Source organism: Xylona heveae, assembly GCF_001619985.1.
Source record: "Xylona heveae TC161 unplaced genomic scaffold L228scaffold_10, whole genome shotgun sequence".
Lineage (NCBI taxonomy): Eukaryota > Fungi > Ascomycota > Xylonomycetes > Xylonales > Xylonaceae > Xylona > Xylona heveae.
In genome coordinates this window covers 229,230-242,821 of record NW_017264202.1, presented here as the reverse complement: position 1 = coordinate 242,821, position 13,592 = coordinate 229,230, and the positions used below count along the sequence as shown (strand labels likewise).

Sequence of the window (13,592 nt, the reverse complement as noted above, 5' to 3'; positions counted from 1 at the left end):
GTTCACGTAATGACAACTGGTGTTGGCTGAAGATGTTGGCAGAATCGGGAAAGAGCTGCAATTTGTGGCTGCGGAGAAAAGAAGGGGAGACAAGGTTACTTGGTCCCTTGTCAAAAGTTCCCGTTCCCGCGAGCTGTATCCCTGTCAGGTAACACATAAGCTTCCAACCAGTCATATGACGAACAGGTATACGCAGATCGATCGATCACGGCAAGAGATCTGTTCCTGTGCGGAGTAAGAAGACACATCAAAGCGAATAAGATCCCATTTCCAGTTACTGTACAATACATGGCATTGCGCGCAACAGCAGAAATCCCAACCAGGAACGCCCCATCCTTTTTCTCTTGGACCCATGATATATCTATAGAAGACCTTGCTTTTGGAGACTGCGTAAAATTAGTAAAACGATCGTATTTTCATAATCTTGGCAAGACAAGGGGAGCACGTACTCGTAGTAGACCTTTTCCGGCATGACGTTTCCCTCGGCGTCCTCCATCTGCACCACGTTCTCCACCGAGGCCTTTTCCTGCTTCTTGTCTCTCTGAATCTTTTCCCACAGCTTCAGAGCGTCCTCGATCCCTGTAATTTCGCGGAACAGTGTCGCGTTTGTGATTCCTAAACATTTGAGGCCGTAAAGATGTCTAGCCTCGTTGAAATGCTTGTCAAACGCTCGGCGGCCCTGGTATACAAAGTTTCCACAGATTTCGCAGTTGAATTCGAGGCCCAAGCCGTGCAGCTTGTACAACCAGAATGGGATCGGCTTGCCGTCCCAGTTCATCGGTAGCTTGAGTGGGTTGTAGAGCCTTTCGTCTTCGTCTTCGTCAGATTCATCCTCTGCACCACGGGCAGCTGTCTCGGTCGATTCGGAAAAGAGGGCGTCCAGCTCCATTTGTCGCTCTCGTTCTGTCATGCCCTGTTTGCGCTCAACGTTGACACGAGTATCGCTTCGTACATCCTGCATCGCCTTGGCCAGCTTCTGTACCCGAAACTCGCGTTCGGCAATGGCGCGGTCTTTTAACCGCTGAATGGTTGCACCTGCAGCGGAACCGTTTGGTGTCCCATTCTGGCCGGCCTCGGCTTGTTTGCGCTTTTCTTCGGCAGCACGAATATGCTTCTTCCCGGTAATATGGTTCCTGTACACGTTTTCGTTTTTGAACTCCTTTTCGCAGTCGGCGCACCAGATGCCCTCTCCAGTGCCCTCTGTGACAGGTCCAGCGGGTCCAGCCGTTTGACCACCTTCTTCCCAGCCCGCCACCGAATTCGCCTCCCATTCCTTGATAAACTCTTCATCGAACCCGGAAATAACTTTGTCCAAGTCCTCCAACGGGCGTGTCCGTCGCATAAAGTTCTCCAAGTAATCTGCTAGCTCACTAACGTACTTGAAGTATGTCTCCGTTCTCTTATCAGTTCTCTTAATCAGACATTGAGGTGGCGCGAAGATGTCGAAAGTGTCGAGATATTGAAGGTAGGAAATTCGCTTGATGCCGGGTAGATTGAGATATCGTTCGTGCTGTATATGCAAATCCCAAAAGCGACCAAACCCTTCCTCGCCCGTGAACATGTTGTCAACCTCGGACGTCACCGTTTCGCCTTCAGCCGGTGCCCGCTTCTTATATGCACGCTCCAGATTCTCGACAGGCTCATTGGGGTATCGCCGGTGAAAGTCCTTGATCTCATTGAGCTGCTTGTAGAATTCATCGAAAGGGTCGCCTGTCGAGATGGCTTGGATTTCTCGTGATCTTGCGCCGTCGGCATCTTTGTAAATATCAAGGAGGCGCTTCGATTGATCATGAATTCTATCTAAAAAGCCAGCAATCTGGTGATCACGGCTCAGCCGGTCACGAATCTATCTTTGTTAGTAGCAGCACTTGAGATGGTTATTTTCAACGTGTGAGCTCCTTACATGCTTCGGCTCGTCGAGGGCACGGTCGCTGATGCCTTGCTCCAGCCGCTCCAGATCCTCATGGATATATCGCTGATCTTCCAGCAGCATGATGGGTGTATTATAGAATTAACCAAGAACGAGTAGTTGTTGAGTGCGCGCGACAACTAAATGATAAGTTATGGCGAAGATCCCAAATACTGCGACTTTCACTGTAGGTTACCCTCCGATTTTTGATGTGTGGCTGGGGTGTAGCTGCCTGTGGCTGATAGCGGGTGAATGTTTGCGCCACACTAAAAGCATCACCATCCAACTACGCCCGATAAACTTCGACTGCTGCAATCCATCACTTCTTGACAGAACCTTGCCGGCTGCTTGCAATTACCGCAAAGATGGCTGAAGGAATTGATCGCAAGTCGGATGGTACGGGATACCACATTGCCTTCTTAGATCAAATGGAACTGACTGACCTTTTCAGAGCGCATGGAATTCTCGACCTCGAAGGAGGTGACTGTGTAAGTTGCTCTTGATGCGATGGGAATTGATCCAAGCTAACATGATCGCGCAGGGCACCTACCTGTAAGATGAACTGATTGCGAAGTTCGAAAATATGTTTTGCTAACTCTGCTTCTACAGTCGAGGCTATGCACCTCAAGGGTGAGGTTCTCATTGCGCGCTGCTCCGGACCATGCTAATCCAGTACAGAAAATCTCCTTCGAGGCATCTATGCATACGGATACGAGTCGCCCTCCGCCGTTCAGTCTCGTGCTATTGTGCAAATCTGTAAAGGACGTGACACCATTGCCCAAGCGCAGTCCGGTACCGGAAAGACTGCGACTTTCTCCATCAGTATCCTCCAAGTCATTGACACTGCTGTAAGAGAGACGCAAGGTAACTAAATTTCCTTCTCCTCGAGATTCTGCTGTCGCCCTGCCCAAATATACTGAGAATTCTCCCAGCTCTCGTTCTCTCCCCGACCCGCGAATTAGCAACTCAGATTCAATCCGTTGTGATGGCGCTCGGAGATTACATGAACGTCCAATGCCACGCGTGTATTGGCGGCACCAACGTCGGCGAAGACATTCGCAAGCTCGACTACGGACAGCACGTTGTATCTGGCACTCCCGGACGTGTCGCTGATATGATCCGGCGCCGCAACTTGCGCACGCGCAACATCAAGATGCTTGTTCTTGACGAGGCCGACGAGCTGCTCAACCGGGGATTCAGAGAACAGATCTACGACGTGTACCGCTACCTCCCGCCTGCGACGCAAGTCGTCGTCGTTTCTGCCACGCTTCCGTACGATGTGCTTGACATGACGACCAAATTCATGACGGACCCGGTTCGCGTTCTTGTCAAGCGTGACGAGTTGACGCTGGAAGGTCTCAAGCAATACTTTATCGCGGTCGAAAAGGAAGAGTGGAAATTCGACACCCTGTGTGATCTCTACGACACCCTGACCATTACCCAGGCCGTCATCTTCTGCAACACGCGCAGAAAGGTCGACTGGCTGACCGACAAGATGCGCGAAGCCAACTTTACCGTGTCGTCCATGCACGGCGAGATGCCCCAAAAGGAACGAGACAGCATCATGCAGGATTTCCGCCAGGGAAACTCCCGTGTCTTGATCTCGACGGACGTCTGGGCTCGTGGTATCGACGTCCAGCAAGTCTCGCTCGTCATCAACTACGATCTCCCCAGTAACCGTGAAAACTACATTCATCGTATCGGTCGTAGCGGCCGGTTCGGACGAAAGGGTGTCGCCATCAACTTTGTCACCAGCGAGGACGTCCGAATCCTTCGAGACATTGAATGTACGAGACCCTCCTATATTCTTCTTATCACTGCAGCCACGCTGACAATCTCTAGTGTATTACTCTACCCAAATCGACGAAATGCCCATGAACGGTATGTCTTCTTTTTCCCACTTTCCCTTGTATCTTAATTGTCCCGTATTCTTCTGTGTTTTCCACTATCCAAACGTCCAACTAACTCATTCCTTCCAACCAGTCGCCGACCTCCTCTCGTAATCTTCTTTTCCAACTCAATGAAGTAAAAAAAAGTTTCCGTCTTTCTCCACCGCGTATCTCCCAGATTTTCTACTTCGTTTTTCCTCTCTCAGTATCGGCTATGGACAGGTTTCGTTTCGTTTTATTTAAAGCCAAGACTGCAAATTCGGTGTTTATGTACAAGCCAGGCTACCTTTATCTTTGGGGTGGCATTGTTGTCTCTCTTACTTTTCTTTTTCTCGTTGTAACTTACAGAAGAGATACGACGCGCAATGGAAATATCATATCAGATCTTGATCATCAAGAATCCTCGACTTTCCAGTCTTCGAGCCTTCGATCGCACAGACAGAAATAGAGACAAAATCGCGTGGAGGAAATGGGCTAGTGTCTTGCTACGTAAGTTACCTTTTCTTTTTCTTGGTTTTGTTTTCGTTTTTGTTTCTTTTATTTCTTTATTCCTTTCTTCCTTTCTTTCTGTCTTTCTGTCTTTCTTTCTTCCTCTCTTTTCTTTATGCTACATTATATCACATTGTATGACCTAATGTACAATGCCTACCTCAAGACCAAAAACCAGATTCACTGACACGCAATAAAATAAACAGTGCAACAGTCTCATGTCACGAGTCACGATTGACTTAAACCGGGCATTTTCGTGGGGGGGGTTTTTTTTGGCACGTCACATGTTCAAATCCAAAATTGTTGCAACTTGCCTTGCGAGAAATGGAAAGAAAACGTGAAAAACCAGGGCAGGGCAGGACAAGACTCATGGCCATTAGTTTTTTGTTTTTCCTCTTTACAAATAAATATCTGATAGAGAATGTTATATTCAGATATCGTGTCCAAATGTTTTACATTTTATGTTTACCGTTTTACTGGACATGCTACATTATCGTCTCCAAGGTTTTAAAAGTTGAATTGAAAGGTTATGAATTGTAGTGTTAGAAAAGGACTAAGATGGATATATCTAGAGAACATGAAGATATATCTGGAAAAGAAGAAAAAAAAAAGGTGATATCATATCGCATCATATCGCATCAAATCAAATAAAACCAAATCAGATCAAATCAGCAAGGCAAAGTCATAAACATGGGCTTCATCAACACTGAATCAATGGAACCGTATTCAGATCCATCGATCATACAGCCATACGTACTCGTCCCCTGGCACTTAGGAAAGAGGTAGGGTTAAAGGTTGCTTTACCCTTCAAACCCCCGGCCCCACAATCTCCCCGCCTCGAACCCCCACCCCCACCCTTAACTCTTAACCCTGAGCCTGATAGACCCTAAAGCTCCTAAACTCCCAATACGCGTCCTGAAAGGCGGTATAATTATTCGCGACAAAGGAGGTACAGGTGCCTGGACAGTGTGACTCTGTAGAGTAAAACTGCTCGAGGCCGGCCAGTTGGCCGCACAGATCAATATTTGCGATGATGCTCTGGTTGCGGAAGTGCGAGCCAATGTTGCAGTCGGTGGTGGGGAAGTCGGCGAGGGGCTCGCCCCAGGAGGAGGGGTCGGGCACGGTCGAAGACGTGGAATTGTTGGCGGACGTGTCGATATCCGAAGGAATAGAAGAGCGAGGGAAGAACCAGATGCGGATGCCGTCGGAGCGGAGTTCGGTCGCGTAGACCTAGATACCATTATTTGTTAGATGATTGAAGGGGGAAAGAGAAGAAAGAGGGGAAAATAAACCAAATAAACCACAATACAGGGCTCAATGATTGACTAAAGAGAAAAAACAGGGGTCCGGAGTATAAAACGAGCGAAGCGAGCCAAATGAACTTACGCCGCCACCATTCTTATTAAGATCCTGACCATACGTGCTCGCGGAGCCCTGGACGCCACAGCCCGCGTTGCTATTCGTGCCATTCCAGCAATTATTCTCCAGCGTTTTGCCGGACTGCTTGCGCTTGACATTCATCTTGCAATGGTTGGTCGTGTGCAGGGTCATCTGGTTGCCCGAGGACGCGGCATTGTTTGCCTCGACGATATCAATCTCGCCATTCATGGGCCAGTTGCTGGGGTCGGACAGCCACAGGGCGGGCCACGTGCCGCAGCCGTAGGGCGAGTGCAGAATGTCAAAGACGAAGAGACCCTCGTTGTACGTCTTCTTGGACGAGATGCGCACGGAGCGGCGGCCGGTGCTCGAGTCTGCGTTTGTGGCGTCGACTTTGAGCACCGCCGACGTGTCGGATGCGTAGGTCAGGTTGAGCCATTGCGAGCCCGCGCGGTCGACGTAGCTGTAGTCAGAGAATGGTCAGACGTATGAGGGTTGGATTTAGGACGCGGATTGGAGGAAGGGATAGGGGAAATAGAACATAGAAAACAAAAACAAGAAAGAAAGGGGAGAAAAAAAAAACGTACTGGACGAATCCTGCGGCTGGGTCGTAGCCGGAAAAGTAGTCAAAGTCGTCAAAAAAGCTCGTTCCTTCGTCTGGACGGGTCAGTATGCTTTTCGGAATCAAAGTCGTTGGTAGATATGCATGGATACATGTATTGCCATGGGGAACCGCATTGCTGGAATAACGAGAGAGAAAGGAAATGAAACCGAGGCAAAAAAACTGGGGATAGCATACAAGTATCTTTCAGAGTATAATTCAGCTTCTTATACGCCGGATACCGATTCGCCTTGGTGCCCTCCACCGCACCGACCACAACCACAATAATAACCACCGCCACCGCAGCGAGCACGCCGATCCAGGTCTTTCGACCCCAATTGCGTGGATGCCATTTCGACCCCGTGGCCTGCTTGGTTTCCTCAAAGCCATACGCGTCAGGACGAGCGTGATGCGGCTCGCTGACCAGGCTCATCCTGCTGTTGTAGCCGCTCTGTGGGTAACTCATGGTAAATCGCCGAGCCAAATAAATCTCTTTACTTCAATACAATTGAGTCCGTGGGTTTTGCTCGTCGTATCTTCGACTGTTGAACTTGCGGGTTACGGTGCTCGGTGTCTGGCCCTATCGGAGTAGTGTCGAGTTTATTGCGACGCAGTGCGACGCAATTACTCCAGCAAGCTGGGAAGATAACCTTATTGGGAAGGCGGAGATGCTGGCTTTTGGACTCTTGCGTCAAGTTCGTGATACTCGTAGTTGCTCCAACAGCGTGTAAGCCGGTCAAGTAGGGCTGGCCCTTGCTTATCGTGGATGCTGTAGATCTAACAGCTGTTGACCAATGTCGTTTCTGGTCAAGTGACGTGAAGAAGAAAATCGTACGAGGTCTTCTTCAGATGTATGTCCCGCAAGACGGCCGTTGCGCAAGATGTGGAATTAGGAAGCGTAGTCGTATGGTCCAGTATGTATAACACAAACTTGCGGGTTACAAGCACAGCGCCAGGTCGTCGAGCTTGGGGTATGATATTATCGATATTCCACTGGATATTACAATCCAGGGGCAAACCGCAAACCGCGAATTGTAAATTTCAAATTGCAATCAATGCCAGATGACGCACTCTGCGTTAAAGTTAATCTCCGGATCTGCCAGTGAACCTCTCCGCAAAACGATTGGCAGTTGCAAAGATATCTCTTTTGTTCGATTGGACAAGCCTCCCAATTGACAATAAAGCTTAATTCAACAGAAGCTGACGAATCAATGACGCAGAACGAATGTCGGATTTTACTCCCCCTCGTCTCCTTGCTTCACGGAGCTGTCAAAAACAGGTAACGTTGGGCAGGGGAAGCACGAGATTCTCAAACGAGTGATTGTAGTCAGTCACGATAAGCAACTCAGTTGAAAGGCAGGATCAAGTATCCTTTTTCACCAAAATCAAAGGGAAAGAGAAGGGAAATGCAAGGGAGAGGGAAGTGGGAGTGGGATGACAGCAGTAAAAGTAATTCTCCGACTGACCGTTTCGACCCGTTCGACCCAGCATAAGTTCATGTCTTCATGGTCCCGGTCCCACCAATCATGGATTCAGGCATTTCCATGGTTCTTCACATTGTGCGGTAAGAGGGAAAGTCCACAGTTGTCACCCAGTTACGAGTACAGAGTACAGTTTATGAAATGGACTGATGACTGACTGACTGAGTGATTCCCGTCTGTCTTGCAAATATGACTGGCCATTTTTCTATTCCCGGTTCCATGCACCGATAAGAGAGCACCTGTCGTGTCTTGAGCGCGGGATAGTGAACGCTGAACGCAACCAGGGAGGGCAAGAGGCAACGTCACGTAACCAGGGATCAACGACATAAGAAGGCAGTGCACGTTTGAAAAAAAAGGTGGGCTCCAGGGTTCAAACGCCATATCGATACGAGTATCTGTAAACTCAGGGCTTAGATCCAAAGGTTCCTGAGGTCAACCATGTTCTCTCCCCCCTGGCGACGCGCGTAACAAGCAGTTAGAGCAGACGGGTGCAAGCGAAAGGACGACGACTGACGACTGACGACTAACGAACTAACTCTCTTTCCGGTGCAACCTGCCACGCAATACCACAACTTAAACCCCCTTGAAGGAATAACTGGCAAAGGCTTGTTTTTGAACCAAACGGAACCCTAGTCTCCTTTGGACATTTGTTGCCGTTGCTAATTCCCCTCCGTTGTGTTTCTATTTTCAGTGCATTGGATCGTACAGCCATGTCACGTTGTAGAGTATAACATTCTGAGTTGCCTTCATTTGGGTCATTTATATCCAAATATACTCCGGCACATTGCACACAAAATTGTTCTGAAAACCTCGTATTCGTATGATTGTATCTAATTCTTTTCTCTAACGGTAACTGATTGCTGTTCCCTCTGCTGCTTCTCTATTCTAGATCTACTGAGACGATCCTCCGGAAATTGTAATGATTTGACCTATACGCACCAATTAGCGTTTTGCTCATATAAATACTGTCATACTAATCGATTTCGCAAAGAGAAGAGAGGAAGTATCAGATGAAAATGAATCATTTTCATAAAGAAAAAAAAAAAGAAAAGAAAGAAAGGGAAACATGAAACGCAAAAGGCAAAATACAAAAACGAAGAATGCACTCACCATTAACCCATCCACCGTCCTCACTCGCAAGAAAAGCCACAACACGCGCCACGTCCTGGGGCACCGCACATCGCTGCATGGGACAATGCCCCGCCATGGACTTCTCCAGTTGCTCAGAAGTCCAATCCTTCGTCGCACCGGGGATATATCTCCACGCCATATGAGTGAACATGTCCGTCTTAATACCACCAGGAGCAATGGCATTGACAGTGATGCCCTTGCGCTTGGCAAAATCCGTGGCGAACGACTTCGTGAAGCCCTCGACGGCACTCTTACTTCCGGAATAAAGCGCATGGTCCTCGACGCCGAGGAGGCCCGCCGCGATGGAGGAAGTCAATACCAGCCGACCACCGGGCGTGAGATGGTTGAAGGCCGCCTGGCCGACAAAGAACTGGCCGCGGGCATTGAGGCCAAACACCTTGTCGTATTTTTCGGGCGTCACGTCTTCGATCTTGTCGAAGCTTTCCATGCCTGAGTTGGACACGACAATGTCGAGGTGGCCAAAGTGGGCGACGGCCTGCTCGAAGAGCTTGCCAATCTGCTCGACCTGGGACACGTTGGCCTGGATGGCAATCGCCTTGCTACCGTGCTTTTCAATCTCCTTGACTACTTCCTCGGCGGCGGACGAGCTGTTGGCGTAGTTGACCACGACGGAGGCGCCCCGGGAGCCCAGTTCGATGGCGATGCCGCGTCCGATGCCTCGTCCGGCGCCGGTGACAAGGGCGACTTTGCCGTCCAGGCGGGCGGTCGACACTTGTTGGTGCTGTCCGGCAGTCATGATGCTTTATTCCAAGGTGGTCCTCTTTTTTATTATTCAAAGGTGGTCTTCTTTATTATTCAAAGGAGGTCTTCTTTAATATTCCAAGGTGGTACTCTTCTTTATAAACTCAACTAACGAGGATTTCGGTGCTCGTCTTTTTTTGCTTGTGGATTGTTTGGGGATCTGGATTAAGAAAAAAACAGCGTCTCAAATAGCCACAGTGAGGAAAATGACCACGATATATAAATACCATTCTGCCATGCAACAGACGGCATCTCCATTGTATCCTGCTGCATCTGTGCCTTTTTTCTGTCGCTGAATTCCAATGCTCGAAGTAAGGGTAGAAGACTCGCTCCCCTTTATCCCCTTGCCAACCGCACCCTCGCCCCTCGCCCCCGCCCCTTCAGTTGAACCCTCAACGGAGCAGAATGTCACTATAATACCCTTGTGCGACCGGTGGATTGTGAGGTGATATTCTTAGAAACAGTCTAAATCAATGCAAGGCTCCCCTCAATCGATTCGATATCGTCTGTTATCCGTGCAGAATTATGATCATGTCCTTGCGCGGGACCATGTCGCGGGGTTGAAGCAAGGTCACCATCGTAGCTTTTGGTTGGAGGGGGTGGGAGTGGGGGCTGGGAGAATATGCTTGCGGGGGCAACACAAGAGATATTAATGACCATTAGCGAATGGTATGAATCACTGGATTAATGTAATGATGATTCTTGTATTCATTCATAATCTAGTGTTGCTTCATTAATCATATAGTAATTCTGTGAGCTCTTTGCTCATTATTGCGATAGCGCGATTAACGGTAATGGTATCATGCAAGCCCTGTCTGCCCTTGTCCAGGTCTGACCTTATAATAATCGAAAACAACAAAAAAGCAACAAAACAGTCGTCCCAATCGACGCGCCAAAAGGCAAAAAGAGCCCCGATAACGGTACGCCAAGCCAAAGGGATCCAGTGAAAACACTACAAAACGCCAAGCCCAGTCCATCCACACCTGTCGCAAACAAGAGAAAATATAAAAACGATGAGCGACTAATCTAATATTCAGCCAACCCCATACAACCCCGTTCTAACAGCCAAGCCGTCGCTCCATCTCCGCTCGACCAAATCTCTCACTCAACTCTCGTCCTCCCCGCGGAAAGATGACAAAAGGAGTGAAACAAATGGGTTCAGAGAGAACTCGGGCTCGAGGCTTAAATCGAAAAATGATGTGAAAGGTGAAAACATGACTTGTCGCCGACAAAAAGAAGAATTTAAGTGGATGGATGGTAAGAAAAAAAAAAGGCAAAAGGTTCAAAGAGCATGTCGTCGGTTTGATAAAGAAAAAGAAAATACCAGAGTTCAAGGGAGTGACCAACCAACTTTTTGCCTCAACGCCATTGCCAAACCGACAAACGGTGCCATCGCCAATGGGGCTTGTCTAATTCTCGGCTTCAGCCTCGATGACAGGCTCGGTGACAGGCTCGGCGACGGGCTCGGCATCGGCCTCGCCAGCTTCATCATCCGTGTCAGGAAAATCATAATCGTCCTCCTCGATGAGCTGGATAGAATAGGCATCGAGACCCACGCCAAAAAAGTCAGAGGTGTCCAACTCCGCCAAAGCCTCGCGCGACCCAGGGGCTAGAAGATCCTCTTGAATGATACGAGCGTCACTCTCCTCGTGGTCCGGAGGGGGAGTGTTTTCCTTGCCGGGATCCTTCTTTTCGGCATCGCGAGCCTCATCGTCCGAAATGTCCAGCTGACCAGCCGAGTGCTCCATGAGGTTCTGGGCTTCATCTTCGGGTGTGTCCTCATAAATATCAAAGTACCAAGAGTCCGGCATGGGCTTCTTGGGCGAGGCACGTGACTGCTTGGGCTTGGGCTTGGTAGTGCGCGTATTGGAGCTACCAGCGAGAATCGAGTCAATGGAAAAGTTCATCGTCATGGCGGGCGGGTACTTGAGGCTCGCAGGTGGGTCGACACGAGTGAGGGGCGCAGACACTCGGCGTCGCGTAAAGCTATTGTTTTGCTTGGGCGAGCGACCAGCAGACGATTTTCTGGCATTGTAGGTGGTTTGTGGAGAGCGGAATGGATGAATGACGCTGCGACCTGGAATCGATTCGACCATGCGCATCATCTTGTCAATCGTCATAGGCTCATTTTTGGCGCGCTTAGAAGCTGAGTCGCTCATAGTGGGATCAATATTCTCTGTATCCGCATCCTCGAAAACGCAAGGAGCAAGCGGGCGCTTCTTTGCAGAAGAGACTGTGTCCCTCATGATAGGAATCGGACCTATATGACGCGTATAAGTTCGTGTTTACGTTTTGAGGCACATTGTAAACAATGAGCAAAGCAGAGGAGAGACCAACGATTTCTGGGAACCACGCTGCCCATCTTAGCAACTGGTGCTTTGAATTCTTTCATGTCTATCAAGACCATATTAGCACATCATGTTGTCGTTATCAGGTTGGGGGTTGATCAGGGTTGCTTACTCTTCTGCTCTGCTACCATGGGTTTCATGATAGGCGAGCGAGGATTATCGATGGCACCAAAGGGTACCCTCGAGGATATATGACCAACAGCGGCAGTCATTTTGATGATGAAAAATGAATTTAAAACTCGTGAAATGAAAAGATTGACGCGTTCACGAGCAGCCTTGCGCGTGTGCGAAGGCAGTCAAGCAGAGCTAGACACACTAGGACTGAGTATGCGTCGATTGCGAAGAAAGCTCAGCTATGAAAGATGTAGTGTATCGAGATGTGGATGATGGAATCGAGATGTAGATGGAATTTCCGGAGATATTTCTTTGAAGGTGATGAGAAAAGATGAAAGTGAATGGGAATGGGGAAGAGAAGAAGAGGAGGGGAGAAAAAGAAGCCTGTGAGCGCGGGGGGGAGAGGTGAACTGCCTGAAAGAGGAGTGGTTTGAGGTTTCGTGAAGATGGAGGAAGGAACAACAGAGGTACTCTGTCGCCTACTTTGCGTGAATCGCGACTTCTTTTCCTAGGAGGGTGGTGTTGACACTAAGCCCATTGAAGATAATTGATCACGTCGCGTTCAGCGCGTCATTCCCTCTTTCTAGTCATGACACGCTCATCCTCTTCACGTCCCCGCGTTATGAGAACCCGATGATGCTATTGGTAACATTTGCTCTCAACCTTATTGATTCTGTGCTCCACGTCGTACAATGGTTGGTCCGCCTAGTCATGTATTAAAACAGCCACTCATTACAGGCTCTACGGGGCCAGTGATCTGATTCAAGAAACACTTGAGGCAATGCCACAGGCAAAGTTGGATATTGATGACTTTAAGCCAGCTGTCCCCTCATTGACTGGATAAAAGACTAATCTGACGGACGCAGGGGGTTCATGCAGTGTGTCTTGTCTCATTTCGTCTGTCGTTGTTCCCTCGCCAGAGTCATCTTCCGACGTCAACCACGTATACCAGACATTTCGTGACGCGCACGCGATGCTTCGTCGTATAGTACTATGGACGCGACAAGATAGTGGAATACCTACCTACTTAATTGGACATTCAACCTCTAATCTTCCAACCAAATTGTCTAATTTTCTGTGAAAATGCAGAACAGCACAGACAAGGTACTCTTCTATATGTTAATGCTGCGCTGGACAATACCGTATCGCAGACCGTTATGCTGAAACACTTGTGTGCCAGACATTTTTGGCAGTACAAGTAGGGGAGATCCTCGGCGCTTGCAATCTAGTCAGCCCCTTCTGACAGGACTGCGAGTGTAGACAATAGAACTTCGTCCTGGATGCTGTATCTTCCCTGTTCGGAAACATACATGAAGCACGTGGGCACGTGCCTGATCCTCAACCCGCCTGGAAAATACTTAAAGAAAAACAAACATTTTGTATGATACAAAGCAGAAGGAAGACGCTTCGATGAAATAGCTGATCTGTCCATCTCAATTATTCCATCAATTTGCCCCAATGAAACATTTGATCGAACATATCTCCCAGTAT

The 13,592-nt window shown here is 48.7% G+C and overlaps 5 protein-coding genes across 5 annotated transcripts; 1 reads left to right on the top strand and 4 right to left on the bottom strand.

Annotated features, from left to right (window-relative positions):
• Positions 1–268: 268 nt before the first annotated feature.
• Positions 269–2,032, bottom strand: L228DRAFT_24570 (splicing factor 3a subunit 3). The gene is made up of 3 exons (XM_018332230.1): positions 1,904–2,032; positions 450–1,846; positions 269–386 (listed from the first exon to the last, which is right to left on the bottom strand). Exons 1-3 carry the CDS (start codon positions 1,991–1,993, stop codon positions 362–364), a joined length of 1,512 nt encoding a protein of 503 aa, XP_018185769.1. The 5' UTR covers positions 1,994–2,032; the 3' UTR covers positions 269–361.
• Positions 2,033–2,274: 242 nt separating this feature from the next.
• Positions 2,275–3,912, top strand: L228DRAFT_270304 (putative eukaryotic translation initiation factor eIF-4A subunit; the record flags this gene model as incomplete). Its single annotated transcript, XM_018335395.1, has 8 exons — positions 2,275–2,305; positions 2,361–2,397; positions 2,451–2,461; positions 2,519–2,539; positions 2,588–2,773; positions 2,842–3,696; positions 3,752–3,790; positions 3,893–3,912. The coding sequence occupies 8 exons, from the start codon at positions 2,275–2,277 to the stop codon at positions 3,910–3,912; spliced, it is 1,200 nt and encodes a 399-aa protein (XP_018185768.1).
• A 1,077-nt stretch (positions 3,913–4,989) lies between these two features.
• L228DRAFT_24471 (glycoside hydrolase family 16 protein) lies at positions 4,990–6,924 on the bottom strand. The gene is made up of 4 exons (XM_018331989.1): positions 6,464–6,924; positions 6,252–6,321; positions 5,674–6,127; positions 4,990–5,517 (listed from the first exon to the last, which is right to left on the bottom strand). Exons 1-4 carry the CDS (start codon positions 6,729–6,731, stop codon positions 5,152–5,154), a joined length of 1,158 nt encoding a protein of 385 aa, XP_018185767.1. The 5' UTR covers positions 6,732–6,924; the 3' UTR covers positions 4,990–5,151.
• A 1,655-nt stretch (positions 6,925–8,579) lies between these two features.
• Positions 8,580–10,128, bottom strand: L228DRAFT_223250 (NAD(P)-binding protein). Its single transcript, XM_018330319.1, has one exon. The coding sequence runs from the start codon at positions 9,632–9,634 to the stop codon at positions 8,774–8,776; it is 861 nt and encodes a 286-aa protein (XP_018185766.1). The 5' UTR covers positions 9,635–10,128; the 3' UTR covers positions 8,580–8,773.
• Positions 10,129–10,673: 545 nt separating this feature from the next.
• L228DRAFT_272830 (hypothetical protein) lies at positions 10,674–12,199 on the bottom strand (the record flags this gene model as incomplete). The annotated part of the gene is made up of 3 exons (XM_018335587.1): positions 10,674–11,899; positions 11,977–12,033; positions 12,100–12,199. The coding sequence occupies 3 exons, from the start codon at positions 12,197–12,199 to the stop codon at positions 11,049–11,051; spliced, it is 1,008 nt and encodes a 335-aa protein (XP_018185765.1). The 3' UTR covers positions 10,674–11,048.
• Between the last annotated feature and the right edge of the window lie 1,393 nt (positions 12,200–13,592).